The 23,961-nt window shown below is 42.3% G+C and overlaps 1 protein-coding gene and 1 non-coding gene across 37 annotated transcripts in view; one reads left to right on the plus strand and one right to left on the minus strand.

Moving 5' to 3' along the window:
* Nucleotides 1-16,529, minus strand: part of SLMAP (sarcolemma associated protein) — a 148,472-nt gene extending 131,943 nt beyond the window's left edge. For all 36 annotated transcript variants that reach the window (XM_060203063.1, XM_060203064.1, XM_016187299.2 and 33 more), the window contains exons 1-2: nucleotides 16,400-16,529; nucleotides 14,921-16,185 (exon numbers count right to left, since the gene is read on the minus strand). In XM_060203063.1, the coding sequence (XP_060059046.1) occupies nucleotides 14,921-15,118 (198 nt within the window). In that variant the 5' untranslated portion in view covers nucleotides 15,119-16,185; nucleotides 16,400-16,529. The remainder of the gene's footprint in view (nucleotides 1-14,920; nucleotides 16,186-16,399) is intronic.
* Nucleotides 8,482-8,613, plus strand: LOC132542297 (small nucleolar RNA SNORA68). Its single transcript, XR_009553389.1, has one exon. It is a non-coding gene; the product is annotated as a small nucleolar RNA SNORA68 (small nucleolar RNA).
* Nucleotides 16,530-23,961: the final 7,432 nt, after the last annotated feature.

The following is a 23,961-nucleotide window of genomic DNA, read 5'->3' on the forward strand; positions in this document are numbered from 1 at the left end:
ATTTTCTATGTATTTTTCTTCATTTTTTCATTGAGTTTGTTATCACAATCTGAATAGGAAAATAAATCTGTCAAAGTTGTCATTTTACTCAACTAAATACAAATGTATGCCTAAATTAACATATTTTCACTTCTCTGTATTCCATTAAAATAGTTTAGTCATGACTCCAATTCAATCTTCATAGCTATTTAGCTATTAAAAGTATACAGATTTTTCAAGATATGAATAATTCATAAGTATTAAATCATAATCTCTGGGCAATTTGACCCAGGAATTAATGTATTTTAAAAACCCCAGATGATTTGGTGCATTGCACCAAAGTAAAGACCTCAGTGGGGGTCAGAGGCTTACAGGTCCTGGTACATGATGTTGGTGGAGGAGGATGAGAAGGGGATAGAGGAGTTGGAGTGTTTTGCAGAAAACTGAGAAATTTTACACATGTACCAACAACTGTATTTACTGTTAACTGTGAACAATTAATACCCTGACTCTGTTAACTTCCAGGTTTGTATTTCCCAGAATACATCATCCTTTTTCAGGCTTTTTTTTTTTTTTACCTTAAACACATACTGTTCTCTAAAGCTGGAATGCCCTGCTTCCCCCCCCCACCCCCCCCACCCCCGTTAGCAAAGCCCTACTCACTCTTCAAATAGTAGCTTAAAAACAACTTTCTCTCTGAGTCCCTTTTTATCTCTTCCATAGTTTCAGTTCCCAAACCTGGGGGAAGAAATAAATCACTCCCGGGAGTTGGGCGGTAGCTCAGTGGGTTAAGCGCATGTGGCGCAAAGCACAAGGACAGGGATGAGAATCCCGGTTCGAGCCCCCAGCTCCCCACCTGCAGGGGAACCACTTCACAGGCCGTGAAGCAGGTGTCTATCTTTCTCTCCCCCCTGTCTTCCCCTCCTCCCTCCATTTCTCTCTGTCCTATCAAACAACAATGACATCAACAACAATAACTACCACAACAATAAAAAAAAGGGCAACAAAAAGGAAATAAATAAAGAAAAGAAAAAAATTAAAAAAAAAAAAGAAAGAAATCACTACCTCAGCTCCCTGGAAACAACGATTCACTGATACTTCTATTTTCAGTACTACTTACTGGCCAGTACTTTACACTGCAAGCATTAGATAGCAGATACTGGTTGAAAGCCAGAAATGTATATGCTCATACATTATCTTTCTTTGGTGGAAGAGCATGCCAGGGAGCAAAAGAAGGGCCTGACAGATGCAAAGCATGCATTCTACCACTGGGCTACATCCTGATAGTCAATTACAACGAAATGAATACTTTCTTCTAGTTAGACAGCACCATTCCATCTATATTTTACCACTTTCTATGTGCCTGAATATGTAAAAGATTCCCTGGTGAGTAAAATTAAAATTGTAATTTTCCCAGATTCTGATTGGGAACTTTGTTTTATGTGGGGCCAGGGAATAAACTCAGAGCCTCACGAATACCCACTACCACTAAATTGTTTCCCAGACCCCAATTTTTCATTCTTTCAACAGAGAGACAGAAGATGTTTCTCATGTTTCAGGATGTATTAGTATTTCATTGTTTTTGTTGCCAAATTATATGCCATTGCTACACAGAAACTTATTCATTAATCAGCTAATAGCCATTTGAGTTGTTTCTACATTTTTGATACTATGAATAGTGTACTATGAGCAGTCATACCAGTTTTTATGTGAGCATATGTTTTCATTTCTCTTGAGTATATACTTAGGATTGTATATACTAGGTTATATAATAACACTTTTTACTATGCAAGCCTTTCTCAAAAATTCAAAACCATACTTTTTCTTTATTCTGCAAGCATAACTACCATATCTATACTGGTAACATCTAAGACACTTTTATATTCTATCCCTGAACTTTAGAAAAGGAAGAAACTTTATAACTGCACCTAACCTAGTACAGCTAGCATTTCTATAGTTTAAATCCAAAGAGGCAAAAATCCAAATATGATTTCCTAGCTATAGGGAACTATATAGCTATACTTCACTTAATATATATATACATACACACCCTATTTTAAAATATAAATATACATCCTATTTAAAACTTAAAGCAACCTCCAACTAAACTAAAATTAAGAAATCATCCAGTGTGCCTAGTCCTCTAACAGATCCCGCTCTACCATCACTGGTCACTTCTATCAGGAACATTATCATAAGCCTTCTTGTGGGCCTCTCCAGGACCTTGCCCTCACTATAGAGTATAGTATAGTAGGGACTGCCCCACACTCCAAAGGGAGACTGGGTCTGCCTACTCTGCCACTCAAGGAAAAGTGGTCCTAAAAGGAGTGCAGCCTATAGTGTTCCTAGCTGTGACCATGGACTCAGACTGACAGGGACTTGGAGGTTATACAGGCTCCTGTGTTAAATACGAACATATATATGCCCTAGTCAGACTGATGGGGTAAACAGCTAATAGTATTTATAAACTTTCCTCATGTTTGGTTCGGGAGCTAGCTCTGCCCTAATCCAGCTTTCCAGCCTTTTCTCAATTCTCACACCATCTTCCCAGACAATATTTTTAATACACCTGCACGTTAGCAATCAGGCTCAGGCAAAAATCACTAATGCCATGGGCCACATGAAACATGCCTAAAATAGACTTCCTAGTTTCTTCCCACATGATGACCCCTAATTTAATCTGCTCTATTCCTACCTTTGGGTACCTGTTTATTCCAAGAAATTGCCTACTTTATACCATCTTTCAGCCACCAAGTTGCAGATCCTACCATGATTCCATCCTGATTTCCCCAGGCAGATGATCTCACCAATATGTCCTGAAGTCTCACCTCTACAAAGCCCTACCCCACTAGGGAAAGACAGAAACAGGCTAGGGGTATGGATCAACTTACCAATATTCATATCCAGTGGAGAAGCAATTACAGAAAGCAGACCTTCTACTTTCTACAATTCCCAAAAAAAAATCTGATCCCGGGGGTCGGGCGGTGGTGCAATGGGTTAAGTGCATGTGGCGCAAAGCGCAGGGACCGGCGTAAGGATCCCGGTTCGAGCCCCCGGCTCCCCACCTGCAGGGGAGTCGCTTCACAGGCGGTGAGGCAGGTCTGCAGGTGTCTATCTTTCTCTCCCCCTCTCTGTCTTCCCCTCCTCTCTCCATTTCTCTCTGTCCTATCCAACAACGAACAACATCAACAATGGCAATAATAATAACCACGAGGCTACAACAACAAGGGCAACAAAAGGGGGAAAAAATGGCCTCCAGGAGCGGTGGATTCATGGTGCAGGCACCAAGCCCAGCAATAACCCTGGAGGGGAAAAAAAAAAAAATCTGGTCCATACTCCCAGGGGAATAAAGAATAGGGAAGCTTCCAGTGGAGAGGATGGGACACAGAATTCTAGTGGTGAGAATTGTATGGAATTGTACCCGTTATCTTACAATCTTGCTAATCATTATTAAATCACTAATAAAAAAATTTAAAGAAAGGAATCATCCAAGGGCCTGTAAGACAATGCAAAAGGTAGGATACCAGCCCTGCAATATGTGTGCTCCAGGTTTAAAGCTCTAGCACACCACATGAGAGTATTACTGTACTGGGTGAAGCTCTGGGAATACAGTGTCTCTTTCTATCTGAAAAAGTCTGCCCAAAACAGTGGAATCACAGTGGAAAACACCTGCATCACAAAGATGAACAAAAAAGATCCAATAAAAGAAAACAAGAGTATCAGCTGAGGACATAGCATAATGGTTATACAAAAAGACTCTCAGGAGCCAGGTGGTGGCGAACCTGGTTAAGTTCACCTTACAACATGCAAGACCTGGGTTCAAGCCCCTAGTTCTCACCTGCAGGGGGAAAGTTTTGCAAGTGGTGAAACAGGGCTGCAGGTGTCTCTTTTTCTCTCTCCCTCTCTCCACCTCCTCCATCCCCCCTCCTCTCAATTTCTGGTTATCTCTATCAAATAAAGATAATTTAAAAAATAAATAAAGTACTTTAATGCTTAAGGTACCAAAGATTCCAGACTCAATCCCCTGCATGACCCATAATCCAGAGATGAGATGTGTTCTGGTTAAAATAGAAAAATTACAAATAAGTTTAATACGTTATAGTAAAAGAATAGTGATGTTTTGCTATCTTTACATGTAGAGCTATTTTTTATTGAATTTGTAAAATTTTAGGTGATTAATAACTATTATTTGTAACTGATTTTCAATTAAAACTTGAAACTGATTTACTATCAAAACATCAGAGTTGGCAGGCTGAAGGCTTATATTACAGTGTTTTCTTTTGATCTGTTGCTTACTAACAGGTTGGGGATAGTAATAATGACTATTGGTGCTGGCGTAGAGAGTGTGCATTCTGCAATGAGAGGACAGGAGCTCAAATTCTGAATCCCACCCCTACCTGTTTTCCTACACAAACATCTATACGTCTCTAAACCTTGGCTTCTCTCACCTGTAGATGAAGAGTACTACCTACTTCAACAGTCTGTTGTAAAGATTTAAGTGAGGCAATGCTCAAAAAAACCTTGACATATTGGGAGTGCTCATCAAGTGTACACAATACCATGCTCAAGGACATGGATTCAAATCCCCATCCCAATCTGTGTGGGTGGGGTCCACTTCAATGAATGGTGAAGCAGTGCTACAGGTGTCTCTTTCCCTGTCCTCTATCTTCCCCTTCCACCCTTTCATCTGTTTGTCTGTGTTTAACCACAAATTAATGGTAGGGGCAGGATAACATGTTAAAAAAATGTTTAACATACCATACTGCTAACTCACTGGGCTATTCGTTTCACAGCAAATTTGAATGTTGGTCATAAATTAGAGCACACTTCTAATAAAGTTACCTGACATCATCAACTACAAAGCACTTCTTTTTCCTTTTCAGCACCAGGTCTTTTGCATGTGCAATTTCAGCATTCTTCGGCCAACTTTTTTCACTCTATTTAAGTGAGAGACAAAGGGAAAAACACCACAGCATAGGAGCTTCTCCCAGTGTCATGGCTCTTCCATGTTGTGCCAGGGCTTAACCGCAGGTCTCACACAAGATAAGGCACATGCCCTACTATGTGAGCTATCTTCTAGTCACTAAAAAGTACATTTTAAATTATGATAAATCATTTATATAAGTTTCACAAGAACAGAAACCTGTCCTTTATATGCATAACTAAATAAGTAAATGCACCAAAAAAAGTTGTTAAAAAATATATCAAGGACCGGCATTAGGATCCCAGTTCTAGCCCCCGGCTCCCCACCTGTGGGGGGGGGGGGGTCACTTCACAAGTGATGAAGCAGGTCTGCAGGTATCAATCTTTTTCTCCCTATCTCCATATTCCCCTCCTCCCTCGATTTCTCTCTGTCATATCCAACAACAACAATAACAAGGGCATCAACAAGGGCAACAAAATGGGGAAAATGGCCTCCAGGAGCAGTGGATTCGTAGTGCAGGCACCAAAACCCAAGCCCCGAGGCCCAGCAATAATCCTGGAGGAAAAAAAAAAAAAGTATAAGCATAAAAGAATTGATACAATACACATAAATAAAAAAAGTAAGGGGGAGGGAGTCAGGCAGTAGCACAGCGGGTTAAGCGCAAGTGGCACAAAGTGAAAGGACTGGCATAAGGATCCCAGTTCGAACCCCTGGCTCCCCACCTACAGAGGATTCTCTTCACAAGCAGTGAAGCAGGTCTGCAGTTGTCTGTCTTTCTCTCCCCCTCTGTGTTCCCCTTCTCTCTCCATTTCTCTGTCCTATCCAACAACGACAACATCAATAATAACAATAACTATAGCAATAAAAAAAAGACAACAAAAAAGGGAATAATAAATAAATATTTAAAAAAAAGTAAGGGGGCTGTGCAGTAGTGCAGTGGGTTAAGTGCACATGGCACAAAGCACAAGAATTGGTGTAAGGATCCTGGTTCCAGCCCCCAACTCCCCACCTGCAGGGGGATCACTTCACAAGCAGTGAAGCAGGTCTATCTTTCTTTCCCCCTCTATCTTCCCCTCTTCTCTCGATTTCTCTCTATCCTATCCAACAACGGTAATAATAACAAAGACAACAAGAATGAGAGGGGGGAAAAAAGTAATACTTGTGTCATAAATTTAAAATCTAAGCAAATTGTGTATTTGACAAAAGATATAATACTGATCACTAAAAATGTCCATGTTGTCAAAGACCTATATAAATTTTACTTCTTTTTCCTCTTTTCATATATCAGCTATCCTCTCACAGCCCCCTCCTCTCTTTTTAATGAGCCCAGGGCTTCATATATACGTGATAACACTAGTGAGTGACCTCCCTGGGCCAATTTTCTCATTCTTTATTCTAGCGGGAGAGAGAGAAGACAGAGAAAGACCTTGAGAAGAGACACCACAGCACTGCTCCACCATTCATGGTATCCACGTGTGATGCCTAAGCTTGAACCCAGGAGTTCTTACATGGCAAAGTGCATTATCTACTGAGTGAGCTAGCTAGCATCCCCAGCTGAGCTATGTCTCAATTCCTTAGCTATTCTCTTTAATAAAGAATAAAAAAAAAAATGGGGGTTGGGCTGTAGCACAGCGAGTTAAGCACACATGGCACGAAATTTGAGGACCAGCCTAAGGATCCTGATTCGAGCCCCAAGCCACCCACCTTCAGGGACGTCGCTTCACAAGCGGTGAAGCAGTATGCAGGTGTCTTTTCTCCCCATCTCTGTCTTCACCTCCTTTCTCCACTTCTCTGTCCTATCTGGCAACAACATCAGTAACAACAATAATAACAAACCATAACAATGATAAAAAACAAGGGCAACAAAAAAGGAAAATAAAAATATTTTTTAAAAAAAGAATAAAAAATTATGTAGCAAACAAATTTTTCTAAGGTTGTTTCATTCATTTTCATAAACAACCAAATGCAAATCAGTACTCTGAATTCAATTCTAAGAAAACTGTGCTTATTGCCAGAAATACTCAAGGTATATTTTCAAAATGCTAGTTGGCTCAGAGAAATCATTAACTCAAGTTTACTAAGTCTGTCATATGACAAGCATTTTTGTTATGTACCCAGAAAAAAATAGTTTAGATTACCTTTCAAGAACACAACAGATAGATTTTCATTATAATATCTATACATTTTACAGCTGGCTTTTATTGGGTAAAAGAGGTGGGGCAAATACAGCTTCTGGTTCTAACTCCCCAGTTACTAACAGATGATCTTAAACAACCTCTAAATATAAAATACTTCTTGGATAAAAAGGAATCACCCTAAAGACTCTGCCTTTACACTTTAACGAGACAGTACTGTACAAATCAAGTAAAATAAGCACTTTAAATATTAAAAATCCCTTTAAAAAACATATTATTTTGCATATAACAGATCAAATTAGTATCACCAATGATAGTACCTATAATCCTCACTTAATGAAATGTCTTGAACACTGAAATTCTTACCAAATAATGACATATAAAGACAACTGAGGGGGTGAAGTAGATAGCATAATGGTTATATAAAAAGACTTTCATACCTGAGACTCCAAGGTCCCAGGTTCAATCCCCTGCACCACCATAAGCCAGAGCTGAGCAGTGCTCTGGTAATAAATAAATAAAGCCAACTGAGTCCAGTATCTCAAATTGAGAACTAACTCAAATGGTCATCTACCCTTGAATGAACCATCTCAGAGTTTGCAAAAATACACCACCGTACACATTTCACTCATTCAAATATTTATATAGTGCCAATTCCCTTATTCTCACAAGCTCACATCTGGCAGGAAAATAATAATCCGCATCATACGTATTTTGTTGTCTGAGTCTTATAATGAAATTATATACAAAGTTCTATGGGAATGTAGAGGAAGAAGCAATTAATTCTCAGTAAGTTAGGGACAGTTTCGCTTTAAACTTGGCCTTAAGGGATGAAGGGGAAAGATCATTCTGAATGACAAAACATTTAAAAAGGCACTTGTTCTTGCAACAGTGACATAGTTACTGCACAGAGTTAGGAATAAAAGGAAAAAGAAAAACAGAAAATGGTAGGAAGTGGAAGATATATATGTTGAAGGGGGTTGTACATCATGCTAAAAATTAACAACCAAGATTTTTGAGCAGAAGTGTAAACTGTTTCAAGTGGCAGTCAGAGAAACATAAGCAGAAAAGAACATTTCAGCAGCTAACAAATGTTACCATTTCTCTTGATTTAAGTAACTGACAAACATTAAGAATCAATCTCATGGAGGCTAGGGCGATAGCAGACTGGTTATGCAGTAGACTTTCATGCCTGAGGCCCTATGGTCCCAGGTTCAATCTCTATGATCCTGGGGGACAGAGGGGGGTATGGGGGGGGAGGGGAGGTGTGTGTGTGTGTGTGTGTGTGTGTGTGTGTGTGTTTGTCTCTTTCATGCCTGAGGCCCTATGGTCCCTGGGGGGAGGGTGTGTGTGTGTGGTGTGTGTTGTGTATGTCTCTTTCATGCCTGAGGCCCTATGGTCAGTGTGTGTGTGTTCATATCTCTCATTAAAATAAACAAATAATTAGCACCTAAACCCAAGGGCCACTATTTATTGTAATAGTGGTTCAAACACAGGTGCTAACAGCAAAGGGTACCTCGTCACCTTTGGAGGACTTGCTATGCCCTTCAAAGTGAACTTAGAGGTTCTACACACCTCCTGGGATTGTATTAAGTAGATCAGCAGTGGAAATTGAGGACTGTGGCCCACACTATCCACCCACAGACTCCCACCTCCTACACGGGGCATTTGGAAGTAATCAGCATTATATCATCGTTGGATAGGACAGAAATGGAGAGAGGAGGGGAAGATGGAGAGAAAGATAGGGTACATGCATGCAAAGCGCAAGGACCAGCGTAAGGATCCCGGTTGAGCCCCTGGCTCCCCACCTGCAGGTGAGTTGCTTCACAAGTGGTGAAGCAGGTATGCAGGTGTCTATCTTTCTCTCCCCCTCTCTGTCTTCCCCTCCTCTCTCCATTTCTCTCTGTCCTATCCAACAACAATGACATCAATAATAACTACAACAATAAAACAACAAGGGCAACAAAAGTGAATAAATAAAAATTTTTTAAAATTCTCACAATCTTTTCCCTTAAAACACAATGACAGATACCCTCCTCCTGATTTAAGAGGATGAACTAAACTCTAGCACGAGCACCACTTGAGAAATCAAACAGGAGTCTGAGAAGATAAAGGTTATTATTATCCTGAGGAAAGTCAAATAACTAAGTAGGAAAAAGTGTGTTAAAGGTGTGTGAGAGGTTGGAAGGGGGAAGAGTGGTTACTGTTGCTTGAGCTTCATCACTCCAGACTGACAGAAAGAGAAACATAGATGAAAAAACAGAGGAAAAGGCAAAGACACTACACCGAAGCTTCCCCTAAAGTGGTAGGGACTGGGGGTTGGGCAGTAGCACAGCGGGTTAAACACATGTGGCGCAAAGCACAAGGACCATGTAAGGATCCTGGTTCGAGCCCCTGGCTCCCCACCTGCAGGGGAGTCGCTTCACAGGTGGTGAAGCAGGTCTGCAGGTGTCTTATCTTTCTCTCCCCCTCTCTGTCTTCCACCTTCTCTCTGTCCTATCCAATAACGAACGACATCAACAACAACAATAATTACAACAAGGGCAACCAAGGGGGGGAAAATGGCCTCCAAGAGCACCAGCAATAACCCTAGAGGCAAAAAAAAAAAAAAAATGGTAGGGACCAATCTCAAACCTGGCTGGAGCACATGGCATGTCAGGCACCTCACCTGGTGAATTCTCTTGCTGTTCTGTATACCACTTGTATTTCTAATAATGGAAAAATAATAAATTATTTCATAAATTTTCCCACTGTTCTAGAAAGTAGCACAGAAGGAAATGAATAAGTGTTTTAGATACATGACCTGACATTCTGAATGTGTTTACATTAATGTGCCGTAAACATAACAAGGGCTGCTGAGGAACTATGCCAGATGAGCAATATTCTAACCTATCAATCTTGTGAGCGGGTGGGTGTTTTGTGTCTTTAAAAAATAGTAAGTTCCCCCAATAAAGAAGTAAAAAAAATAATAAGAATAAGTTGAGGGCTGGGTGGTAGCACAGTGAGTTAAGCACACATGGCAAGAAGTTCAAGGAGCGGCATAAGGATCCTGGTTTGAGCCCACAGCTCCCCACCGGCGGGGGGGTGGGGGGGTGGGGGGGTGGGGGTGTTGCTTTTCAAGAATCTATCTTTCTCTCCCTGTCTTCCCCTCCTCTCTTGATTTCTCTGTCCAACAACAGCAATAACAATAAGAATAAATAGGGGGAAAAAATGCCCTTCAGGAGCAGTGGATTCGTGGTGCAGGCAATAAGTCCCAGCAATAACCCTAGAGGCAAAATAATAATAAGTCAAATCAATTACTTTCTCACAAAAGCCAGCACCTCTAAATGTTATTTTTCTTCTTTTTTAAAATTTTTTTAAAATATTTATTTATTTTCCCTTTTGTTACCCATGTTGTTTTTTATTGTTGTTGTAGTTATTATTGTTGTTGTTATTGATGTCATCGTTGGATAGGACAGAAAGAAATGGAGAGGAGGGGAAGATAGAGAGGGGGAGAGAAAGATAGACACCCGCAGACCTGCTTCACCGCCTGTGAAGCGACTCCCCTGCAGGTGGTGATCCGGGGGCTCTAACCCGGATCCTTACTCCAGTCCTTGCGCTTCGGGCCACCTGCGCTTAACCAGGTACGCTACCGCCCGACTCCCGTTTTTTTCTTTTTTTTTCTTTTTTTTTGCCTCCAGAGTTATCACGGGGGCTCAGTGCCTATACACTATGAATCCACTGCTCCTGGAGGCCATTTTTCCCCTTTTTTGTTGCACTTGTTATTGTTATTACTGCCATTGTTGGATAGGACAGAAAGAAATCGAGAGAGGAAAGGAAGACAGACAAGGAAAGATAGACACCTGCAGACCTGTTTCACCGCTTGTAAAGTATCCCCCTACAGGTGGGGAGCCGGGGTCTCAAACCAGGATCCTTGAGCAGGGTCCTTGCATTTTGCACCATGTGCACTTAACCCACTGCACTACGGCCCAGCCCCCTATTTTTCATCTCTCTCTCTCTCTCTCTCTCTCTCTCACACACACACACACACACACACACACACACTCAATCAATCAATCATTCTCCCAAAATCTGGATCAAGAATCTCTACAAATATATGGAAGAAGGAACAAATTACCTTGGCTGTCAAATTCTGGAGATTCTTTGCCCAATGACATCCTTGTAATGTCCTTGGAATTTGTCTCTTCATCCCTGTTCTTATTCCTTTACTGAGCAATTCCTTTTTACCCAAAATTCATTTCTCTATGTATCTACATATTGCCATATTTAAAAAGTTCTGTGGTTTAGTTCAATATGCATCTCACCCATAAGAACATCTCATTCCTAAAACCATCCCTTAAATTTTCAATCTACACAGAGCCTCTCTCTCCATTTCTAATAGACAAGTTAACAAGCATGTCTTTTTCATTTTCTGGTATTTAATCATATCCATTACTATTTGATCTGTGCCCTTACAAAATTACATCAGAAATTGTTGCAAAACCTTGGAGTAGCAAGGTGATTAAAGCTTGGGTTCTACACTGTAGGATCGAGTCAGAATACAGGGAATCAGGCGGTAGCGCAGCGTTAAGCGCAGGCGGTGCAAAGCACAAGGACCAGCATAAGAATCCCAGTTCAAGCCCCTGGCTCCCCACCTGCAGGGGAGTCACTTCACAGGCGGTGAAGCAGGTCTGCAGGTGTCTATCTTTCTCTCCTCCTCTCTGTCTTCCCCTCCTCTCTCCATTTCTCTCTGTCCTATCCAACAATGACAACATCAACAATAATAACTATAACAGCAATAAAAACAACAAGGGCAATAAAAAGGAAATAAATAAATAAATATTGAAAAAAAAGAAGTCAGAATACCTTAGTTCAAATTCCTTCTCTACTATTTAGGAGCTTTATGAACCTGAGTGAGCCCAATTTCTCTGTGCCTTTGTTTCCTCACTGTTCAGTGAGAAGTGCCTTTGTTTCCTCACTGTTCAGTGAGAAAAGTGAGTCCCTATCTTGAATTAAATAAGTTAAATTAAGTAAGTCCCTATCTTGCATTAAATAAGTTAACATGTGAAGCATTTAGAATAGGGCATGGTACACAGTGCACAAGTACTAGTTAAACTGACAACTATCCATGTCTTCCTTACACCAGGCTATTCAATGTACTGGTATTCATCACTCTTGAATTTTGTTGTCAGTGCTTTGCACGAAATTCTCTCTGGCTTTCCTAGCCCAAGGGTCCTTAGACTGATCATCAAGGCACTTCACAGCTGGTACCACAAGAGCCTTTTTCAGTTACTTATCTACTTTACACAAAACAATAGGAATCAGATACATAATGTAAAGTCCCTCTCCAAGATCTAACAACTACAAAGCAAGGAACACTATAAAAACATTATACAGAACAAATGGTCAGCCAAAGTAATTCTCCCAAAAGAACTCTAAAGTCAACAAAATAAAAAAAAAGTTTGCTTGAGAAGATACTGACAGAAGGAGATTCTTGTAGATTCTTGTTTTGTACAAAGGAATCTGCTGGGAGTAAATATTGATATTAGCCCAGTTTCGTTATAAGACAATTACAGCAAAAATCCTTAAACTGGAAAATTTAACAAAGAAAAAGCAATAATATTTATTAAAATGTGGACTGTGGGTTTTCTTTGAAATAGTGTACCTCAGATATGTGGCCATAATATATGCTCAATAAAAGCCCACAGTCTGTTCAAACCTAAATTTTAAACAGTTAATTCCTAACTAAATTTGACCACAGGTCTGACAGGTTGTTCTAACTAGATTAGAAGGTAAAGTAACTATATTTAGAAGGTAATGATCTCATATACAGATTGTATTTTAGATAATAAAGAGGGAATGGTGGATGCAGTGAAAATGGCAGGAATAAGCTGTATAACCTTTAACAGGTAAGCTTTTCTAATAACAAATTCCATTTAAATGTTAACATATCATCTCAACATATGCAATGAGCATGTACTACTGACTTATTCTTAAATCATCTCAAGGTAACTTATAGTAGGGATTGTAGTAGAGCCATGAAAAGCACTATTCACATAATCACTGTTTTTCAGGCAAGTAAAAGGGAAAAAAAAATCTGAGTTTTCTCTGAGTATTGCATCAAGTAAAGAACATGCATTTTCAGAGTATATACTTTGAGCAAACCTATTCATTATCTAATTAAGTTGTTCCTAACTGTGGCCCAGGGACATAAAAACTGTAGAAGCTACTTGAATTAAGTTTCTGAGTAAAGAAAAAATGAGTTCAATGAATATTCATTTTAAAAGATCATGAATAATCTATGAAATCTCTGCGGGATCCAAATTTTAATTTCCAGAGAGAAAAAAAAAGGAGGGGGGCTATTCCACAAGTAATGAGCATCCTGTGTTGCACAGGAAATTTTACTTTTCAGTTTTTATCTTACACAAAAAGTAGGGGATAGGTAGAATTATGCAATCACATAGCACTTGGGCAATCTTTTCCCCTTTCTTTAAAAGATCATTTCTATAATTCCTTCATTTAGAAGACATATACTGCCTTCTCTGTTTTGAGATTCAGGTTTGATTTCAAAATACTAGTATTAAAAATTTAAATTATTCTTTTAAAAAAAACTTAACCACTTCACTCTGAGCAAAGGAGCAAAAAGTCATGAGGTGAAACCTGAGATATTCTTATTAGTCTTACATAACTTTAAGTTGGAACTGACTGTAACTAATCTAAAACCTTTTAAGCACAAAGATGATACTCTGCACACACATGAAGAGCATGTTTTGAAAACTAAAAGGGCAATAGTTTTTCTTTTGCATTAAAATATAACCATTACCAGTACAGGAAATTAGGGTGCGGCAATATGAAAATACTAAAATGGTCACATTTAAAATGAAGAGCATTATATCCATCCTATCAACCTCTAGGTAATAACAAAAGCAGATAAGGTTGGGGGGGGACATAGCATAATACTTATGTAAAAAGATTTCCATGCCTGAGGTTGTGATGTCCCAGGTTCAGTTCCCTGCACCACCATAAACCAGAGCTGTGCAGTGCTTAGCTAAAGAAAGGAAAAGTTTAAAAAAAAAAAAAAAAAGAGGGAAAGAAGTGGCGAGATTTCAGAAAATAAATTTCCTGATACTGTTTTAATTATTCCCTCTGCTTGTTTGCATTAAGTATGATGTATTAAGTATAAATGCTGCGAAAATAACAACAAAAAAAAGATATTTTAAGACAGAAAGATAATATATTGGCAAGGGGAGATAGTATGCAAAGATACTCTCATCCCTGAGGCTCTCAAATCCCAGATTCAATCCCCAGCACCACCATCAACTAGAGTTGAGCACTACCTTTGATTAATTAATTGCAAATTACTTCTTTCAGGGTAAATACCCATCAAAAACATAAATTTACAGAAACATTTGACCTTACTAGAAAGGCCTTGGTCTGAACCCCACTAAAAACTACCTGTTAACCACACCTCACCACTGAGACACTTGAACCCCTGTGTAATCCCAGCCACAGATTCCCTGAATCACTTTGGAAACCACCGCATGTTTAATCAAGCACTAAACTGCATATTCGCCTTACCAGAAAAGACTGAAAGCAAGAAGCCAAGCTTCACTGTCTAGTTTTCTGAAAGGGATTGGCGTATGGGATTTCACTGGGAATGACCACTTAATCAAGATGCCATCACCCTCCCGGGGCATCTCATTACAAACCCTTCTGTTTTCCATTCAACCACCTCAATTAAATTTCCACTGGGACCAAAATCACACAGAGAAAGTTGGTTCAGTGGCCTGGCTGTAAGTCTCTTCTGGGTGCAAAAGCCTGAGATCAGGCGGACAGTGGGCAGAAGAAGAGGGCAAAGGGACGTGAAAGAGTAAAAGGCTGCCAGGCGACGCGGTGACATTACCTTGCCCGTCTTGTGATCAAACCATACGAGAGCATGGTTCCTGGACAGCACTTTGCAGTCAAAGGTGGCGTTATTCTGCGCTGGTCGGCAGCGAGCCACCGAGCGGCCGATTTTGATGGGCTCGTCCAGGTAGACATGTCGCTCCTGAAACGGGTGCGAGTTCGGGCGGCAAGTGAAGATGGCCAAGGCTGACGGCATCGAGGACAGGCTGGGGGTGTCTCTCCGACCAGAGACAAAGAGGAGTTCCACCAGATCAGGAAGGCCCTTCGCAAGCCTACATACACCCCCTACCCCCCCAGAATTTGTAAATTACAACAGGCTGCGCATGGTCTATGCATAACCAGCGAACATCAACAACTCTTCTCTTGGGTAGGAAGCCGAGCCAAAGCAAGCCCCATCACCTCCTGCACAACGCAGCAGCGCCAAGCCCCCGACCCGCAGCTTTCAGTCCATCTTCCCTGGAGGTGAAAGGCTCACACATAGGACAGCGACGGCCAAGAAAACTCCTGGAAGACAGTTTGGGGACTGAAGGTATCCAAGCAGATGAGTCACGCTCCGATGCTCCCGTTTTGTTTGGGATCGCGGCCGCTGGGCCCCCTCGGTGGCGGAAACGTTGCGGCACTGCAGCATGAAGGAAGGGTCGGTTCCGCGCGGCCGGGGCAAGAGGGAGCCGGGCTCCTCCGGGCAGACACCGCCGGGGCCTCGCGGCTGCAGCGCCGAAAGACGAAGCGGGAGGCCGGAGGGTCTAGACAGACAGCAGGACAGTCTGCATGGCCCCTGCAGCGCGGAAGCCGCCCCGGAGCGGGTGCGGGGTCCCCGGCCAGGCGCGAGGCGGAGCGGCTGGGGAGCTGCGGGGGCGCGGGCGGCGGTCCGGCCCCGACTCCCGGGCACCTGACCGGCGTCCCCGCGACCAGGGCGGGGAATTGGCTCCGCGGGCCGGTGAGGACAGAGCGCGGGCGACCCCCGGAAGGCTGCGGTGGCCGGGGCTCTGGCCTCGGGAAGTTAGTCCCCGGACGCTTGGGCTCCCGGCTGCTGATGCCGCTGCTCAGCACCGCGGCCGCCGGCGCTCAGGGTCGCCCCCGCGAGGGTCGCATCTCAGGGACAGCAGCCGCAGCTCCCGGCGGGCGAGAAGGGGGGGAGGGAGGCCGGCCGGGAGGTGAGGAGAGAGGCCTGGAGGCCCTGGGCTGGCTTCGCCGCAGCCTCCTCAACTCGCGGCCCACGGGACACGCTCAGGCTGTGCCCGACGACGCAGGAAACTTTCCGACCTGGCGGGGAAAATACCAAAACAAACGGCCGTCAGGCGCCGGTGCCCGCCCGCCGCAGCCCTCGACCCCTTCAACCCGCCCGCCGCCAGCCCGAGCGGCTGGCCCAGTCTTCGGCCGACCTCTGCGCCCACAGGCTGCGAACATACAGCGTCGGGAAGCCTCAAGGAGTCCAACCTCCCTTGCTGCTGCCGCTGCCTCCTCCGCCTCAGCTTACCTTGCCAGCGCCGGCCGCCATAGTGACTCTGACTGAAACCTACCCGGTGCACCACCACGGGAACGCGCACCCTTCAAGGGCCCTCCTACTCCTCTCCCGCGCCGTAGGCCGGCGCGTCACGTGGTCGACGCCGTGGTAGCCATGATGGTCAAGGGCAAGAAAGAGGGCACGCTAATTTTTAACAAGGCTCAGGACGCCATATTACTTAAGGGCCGCAAACCTCAAACCCTGGGACCATCGTTACGACCATTTTGGTTAAGGGCAAGAAAACATTTGCCCCTTTGAAAGTGTATGAAACAAAACATGACAGCTTCCTACGTTACCATCTAGGTAATTAGGAGACAAATTTTTGTAAATTTTATTGATTATAGTTTTCGTTAAAAGTACCAATGAGCAAAGACAACAGATACATCCAAAGGAGATGTTCATTAGCAGCCATCTTAGTTGTGGGCAATACAGTCCCGGAGAGTCACCTTAGGTGTTACCAACCAGATTCTCACAAGTCTAAAAATTTGCCTTTGCGATGAGAAGGTTCATCCTCTCCCGGTTAAAGTAATCGTTGTCTTTCAGGCCAGGAGTAAAACTCTCATAGTTTTGTATTTCATTCTGAAAACAGGTTATCTCATATGTCCACCAAGGCTCTAACACAAACTGTACCCTGGAGATAATATGACTTCAGAAAGTTTAAATGCATGGTGCTTCCAGAGAAAGGTTGAATTATATCTAACTTGAGGAAAACGGAAGTATTGCCCCCATTTTTTAAGGTAGGTGAAAGAAACCACAACATCAAATCTTTCAGGGCACTGGGGACCGGCTCACAGCTGTGTCACATCACATGGCAAAACAGCACACTATCCAAGTGAACTAGTTTGCTGGCTTTCTAAAAAACAAAAATAAAAAAGCTGATGGGAAGGAATCTTAATAATTTAGAATCAATAGTGGCAGCATTCTGATCTCTTTAACAGCAGAGCCCACTACCCTGTCACCTTGAACACATTTTCTTATCTCCTTTAACCTTGGAGATAGCACTTAACTCACCTGTTTTGTGAAAATTTGAGATGGTAAATTCATGCTGCTCAATAAAGTTTTTTTTTTTTTTCCTTTTCTTTACTAGAGCACTGCTCAGCTCTAGTCTGGGGTGGTGCTAGAGGTTGAGCCAGTGACATTGGAGACTCAGCTTGGAAGTGTTTTTGCATAATCATGCTATCTCCCCTGCCCTCCAAAAAATAACTATTATTCGTTATTCATATTTATATACAAAATTTATAGCCTTATCCTAAACTCTGTGCTGAGCCCTGGGGACACAAAAGTCTGAGAGCAAAATCTCAAACCCTGCCGCTGAGCACACACCTGAGCATTGTGGGATAGGACCGGAAATTGGGGAGTGACATACACAGGTACAAAGAACTTCATTTTGTTGTGATCATGACTAAGATAAAGTCAATCACTAGGAGCTAGATGGCTCAAGGACCAAATAGCCAGGAGGTGGGTACACCCAGTTAAGCATACATATTAGAGTGGGAAAGAACCCAGGTTCAAGCCCCTGGTCCCCACCTGCAGGGGGAAAGCTTCACGAGTGGTAAAGCTGTGCTGCAGGTGTCTCTCTGTCTCTCTCCCTCTCAATCTCCTCCCTCCCTTCTCAATTTCTCTGTCTCTATCCAATAATATATATATACAAAGAAAAAGGAATCAGGGACTAGTTTCCCTAAAGGGTAGCTAACCTGAATAAAAGACAATAAGGGGGCTGGAGAGACAGCATACTGGTTATACAGAAGACTTTTATGCCTGAAGCTCTGAGGTCCCAAGTTCAGTCCCCAGTACCACCATAAATCAGAGCTGAGCAGCCTGGGCTTTCTCTTTGTGTCTTTCTCTGTATCTCTGTCTCTCTCAATAAAATACTTAAAAATAAATAAAATGTAAGAATATAGAAGAATAGATTTGGGCTCTCCATTTTGCGAAAAGTTAGGAAGTCTATTTTAGGTATATCCCAAGGGGCCCATGACTACTGATTCTTGCTTGAGCCCAACAGCTAACATGCAGGTGAGCTAAAAGTACTGTCTGGGGAAAGCAACTATTTTGAGAAGCCCTGAAAATGCTCACAGTTTAGACAATGACATAGTGAGATCCTTGTTGTGATGAGTATATCAGAAATAATTGTGACATGCAGAATAATTTGACCTGAGACTTGAAAGAATGCTTGAAGATAATAGGTGCTTAAAGATAGCTCACTGAATAGGGCAGGTGTCTTGTCATACTTGGGGTCTAGTTCCACCAGAGATGGGAGGAGGTATCGAAGAAGGGGATACAGGAATGTTTAGGAGGCCTCTTGGTAGTGCACCCAGTCAATCTCATATCATGCCAAGTGCAAGGACTGCGCAAGGAACTCCACTTGCCTCGAGGGGTTGCTTTACTAATATAGTGACATGTGTGATCTACTAGGTGTGCCACGACTCTGTCGCTAGGGTGACATTTCCATGTTATTGCTTTCTCTTGCCTTTTAAACTTTTTTAAATTTTTTTAAATTATCTTTATTTATTTATTGGATACAGATAGCCAGAAATTGAGAAGGGAGGGGTACATAGAGAGGAGAAGAGACAGAAAGACACCTGCAACACTGCTTCACTGCTCACAAAGCTTTCCCCTGCAGGTGGAAACTGGGGGCTTGAACCTGTGTCCATGTGCATTGTAACATGTGAGCTTAACCACCACCCAGCCTTGCCTTTTAAAGTTTTGACTTTATAATGGACTGGTGACTATTATCATTACTGCGATTTATTCTACCTTTCAAAGAAAATATGAGAATTACAAAATTAGTACATCATGAAAGACAGGTAACTATAAATATTTCATATATGCAGGGGGCAAGTCTGTAAATTCAAATAATCTGCAAACCTACCTCACTGATAATAATCTAACTGGACTTTAACCAATGACATGGGATATAATGAATTATGGAACACTCATGCAACTACTTAATTAGAGTATCTGGATAGCAAATATAGGTGAGCACTCTAATTAAAGAGGCCTGGAATAGTCAAAGATTAAAATTGAGAGTATGTAATATTTTTAATGGAGCACTCCAGCTTATTAAACTGAAGTTTGATCCTCTTCCCAATAAAGAAAGTTGTTCTGGTTGGGAAATTCTAATGAGCGGAAATACCCTTTCATTTCCCAGGTGCTCAGGGTGGAGTGGCCCAGACATTCCAGAGATACTGCTCATCTATTTCAGGCTTCCTGGTGCATAGGCAAATAGTATAGAAATAATTACCTTAAGACAAGTAAAGAATTTTTTTTTCCATTTAATAATGCTTTTCTTTCTTTTTTAAAAAAGTTTATTTATTTATTTATATTTTTCCCCTCTTGTTGCCCTTGTTGTTTATCGTCATTGTTGTTATTGATGTCATCGTTGTTGGATAGGACAGAGAGAAATGGAGAGAGGAGGGGAAGACAGAGAGGGAGAGAGAAAGATAGACACCTGCAGAACTGCTTCACCACCTGTGAAGAGACTCCCCTGCAGGTGGGAAGCCGGGGGGGGGGGGGGGGGAGGATCGAACCGGGATCCTGATGCCAGTCCTTGTGCTTTACACCAGGACTTGTGTGCTTAACCCGCTGTGCCACTGCCTGGCTCCCTTAGCAATGCTTTTCTATGAAAAAAATAAAACAAGAGAATCTGAGTAGTAACTGTCAAAAGGATCCTGGACAAGTACTTTTATTCCCTTATGATATGGCTAGCACTCAGGAGTTTGTGTATTTATCATGTGGTAGACACTGTTCTCATGATATCTTTGTGTGGAGAACAATTTCAGAATTCTTTTGGCATTTCCAGCCTATCTATATCTTGGAAGGATGCTTTATCCTTCCAGGTCATAGCAGTCCCAACTCCTCTCTCTCTCTCTCTCTCTCTCTCTCTTTCTCTCTCCTCACCAGGTTTGTCACTGGGGCTCAGAGCTAGTATAAAAATCCACTGTAGTATAAATCCACTGTAGTATAAAAAGCCATTTTTTCTTTCTATTTTATTTGATAGGTCAGAGAGAAATCGAGAGGGGAAGGGGAGATAGAGGAGAGAGAAAGACACCTGCAGACCTGCTTAACCTCTTCTGAAGCACCCCTCCTGAACATCTGAAGCAGGGGCTCAACCTGGCTCCTTGCATATGGTAACATACCTCCTCTTTCTTTTCATCTTTAATTCTTGTCTTTTTTTTTTTTTTTTTGTAACAGAAGACTGCTCACCTCTGGCTTGTGATGGTACAAAGGATTTAGAGCCTCAAGCATGAGAGCCACCCCCTTTCTTTTTCCTTATCCTTCTCCTCCTGCTCCCCCTCTGTTTTTGCCTTCAGGGTTATCACTGGGCTAAGGGCCTACATGACACAGCCATTCCTGGTGGCCATTTCTTTTTCTTCTTCTTCTTTTCTTTTTTTAAACCACAGCACTACTCAACTCTGGTGTATGGTAGTGCAGGGATTGAACCTGGGACTTTGGAGCCTCTGGCATGAGAGAACCTTTTTTTTAAGTTTTTTTTCTTTTTTTTTAATATTTATTTATTAATTCTCTTTTGTTGCCCTTGTTTTATTGTTGGAGTTATTATTGTTGTTATTGATATCGTTGTTGTTGGATAGAACAGAGAGAAATAAAGAGAGGAGGGGAAGACAGAGAGAGGAAGAGAAAGACACCTGCAGGCCAGATTCACCAGTTGTGAAGCGACTCCCCTGCAGGTGGGGAGCCCGGGGCTTGAACCGGGATCCTCACGCTGGTCCTTGCGCTTTGCTCCACGTGCACTTAACCCGCTGCACTACCGCCAGACTCCCTTTATTTATTTATTTTTAAGATTTTATTTATTTGTTCATGAGAAAGATAAGAGAAGATAGAGAAAGAATTAGACATCATTCTGGTACATGTGCTGTCAGGTACCGAACTAGGGACCTCATGCTTGAGAGTCCAGCATTTTACCCACTGTACCTCCTCCTGGACCATGCATTCCTTCTCTCTTCCTCCTTCTTTTCCTCCTCCATCTCCTTCTTTCTGTTTTCTTTCTCCCTTCCTTCTTTCTTCTGTTATTATTGTTATTATTATTATTATTTTGTAGAGCATGAGAGACTAAGTAAGAGGTGGGCAAAGAGAAGGAGAAACACCTGCAACCTTGCCCTACTACTTGTGAAGATTCCCCCCTGTGGTGGGGATCAGGGGCTTGTTGTCTTCATGCCTGGTAACATGCTCTACTGGGTGCACCACTGTCCATTTTTTTCTTGAAAAAAAAAAGAAAGCCTATTTTATTTGTCTAACATGAATTTTAAAAGATATTATAGTAGAACTAGACATAAAGAGACGTTCTGTTTTCATATTTATGAACAATCAATATTAGTCCCATTGGTCAGATTTAGATGTCTGATTCTAAACTAGCATACTATATTTAAATACATGTTTACTTTATTTGTTTTTTAATCTTTATTGATTTTTGTTGGATTAATAAAGCAACACATATTTATTGCTTATATCCAAATAAGCAAAAGAAAAAAAATCTGTTCTAATCTTACCAAAAATTTTGAGTCTCAAGCTGATACCATAAATGGTATTTAACTGTATCCTTCCAGATAATTTTTCTTTTCTTAAAATACATTAATTAGGGAGTCAGGCTGTAGCACAGCGGGTTAAGCACAAGTGGCAGTGAAGCCCAAGGACATACGTTAAGGATCCGGTTCCAGCCCGTGGCTCCCCACCTGCATCATGTGGATCTCTCTCTCTCTGTCTTTCTGTTTGTGTCTTTCTCTTTCTTTCTTATATAGCACTTTTTTTTTTTTTTTGCCTCCAAGGTTATCACTGAGGCTCCATTCTGGCACTACAAATCCACTGCTCCTGGTGGCTATTTTTTTCCATTTTATCTGATAGTACAGAGAGAAATTGAGAGGGAAAGGGAAGCAACTCCCCTGCAGGTGGGGATCTGGGGGCTCAAACTGGGATCCTTGTACTTCATACTATGTGCACTTAACCCGATGCACCATCACCCAGGCCCCCCCCCCCAACAAATTCTTAAATATATATATATATAGTATTGAAACAGCCAGAGAGGTGGTATAGTAGATGGGGAGTTGGACTTTTTTTTTTTCTCTCTCCAGGGTTATTGCTGGGCTCGGTGCCTGCACCATGAATCCACCACTCCTGGAGGCCAGTTTTTCCCTTTTTGTTGCCCTTGTTCTTGTAGCCTCGTTGTGGCTATTATTATTGCCATTGTTGATGTTGCTCGTTGTTGGATAGGACAGAGAGAAATGGAGAGAGGAGGGGAAGACAGAGAGGGGGAGAGAAAGACAGACACCTGCAGACCTGCCTCACCGCCAGTGAAGCGACTCCCCTGTAGGTGGGGAGCCGGGGGCTCGAACCGGGATCCTTACGCTGGTCCTTGCGCTTTGTGCCACCATGCGCTTAACCCACTGCGCCACCGCCCGACCCCCGGGGTGTTGGACTTCCAAATGTGGAGTACTGGAGTCAGGTGGTAGCGCAGCAAGTTAAGCACACACGGTGCAAAGCGCACATATGGGCTTAAGGATACCGGTTTGAGCCTCCCCCCCTCTCCACCTACAGGGGGGTCGCTTAACAGGCAGTGAAGCAGGTCTGCAGGTGTCTATCTTTCTCTCCCCCTCTCTGTCTTCCCCTCCTCCATTTCTCTCTGTCTTATCAACAACAACGACATCAGTAACAGCAATATTATTAATAACAGCAATGATAAAACAACTAGGGCAACAAAAGGGGGAAAAATAGCCTTCAGGAGCAGTGGATTTGTGGTCCAGGCACTGAACCCCAGCAATAACTCTGGAGGCAAAAAAAAAAAAATGTGGAGTCCTGAGTTAGATCCCCAGCACTACAAGGGGCAGAGTAGTGTGCTCTGGTTCTCTCCATCTCTCTTTCTCTCTCTCTCTTTCCCTCTCTGTGTCTCCTTTTCTCTCTCTCATTAGTAAATAAATAAATCTTTAAGGAAAAAATAATGCCAAAATCTACATAATGTTAATTATATAAAATAATATGTAACTATGTACAATATGTAATTATTTTTCAGATATTAACTAATTACTAAATTTCAAAGAAAGAAAACCTTCTTAACATGAGCTTGGAAACCTTTCTACAGACAAATATGTATTTATGGAGATTTTTTTTTCCCCGAGTGCCGATTCAGCCTGCACTGTCTAATGTCATTATGTAGACAGTGTGTTCTGGCATCTGTGTGAGTTCCTGCTCCATGTCCTCCCAGGAGGGTCAGGAACAGATTGTCCGGAAAGACAAAGAGTTGGAATCTTCACTTCCTGTTGGCCACTGTCCTGGACTCAGGAAGGCAAGGAGCCCATCCAGGGCTATTGCACTCAAGTTAGATCTGATTTCTTCACTCTCATTGCCCAGATGGAGTAGCTTGAGGCGATGGAGTAAAAAATCATTGCTGGCTAAGAAAGGGCCCCATCTTTCTGAAGACACTTCTGAGATCTGCAAGCAATAGAAAGGTTACTCTGCTTTTCCAGGAACAGTCTTATAGAAGTGTGAAAACAGGGTGTCATAGTTAAACTAGCAGCAGAGCAAGGAGC

The sequence above is a fragment of the Erinaceus europaeus genome, chromosome 12, assembly GCF_950295315.1.
Source record: "Erinaceus europaeus chromosome 12, mEriEur2.1, whole genome shotgun sequence".
Lineage (NCBI taxonomy): Eukaryota > Metazoa > Chordata > Mammalia > Eulipotyphla > Erinaceidae > Erinaceus > Erinaceus europaeus.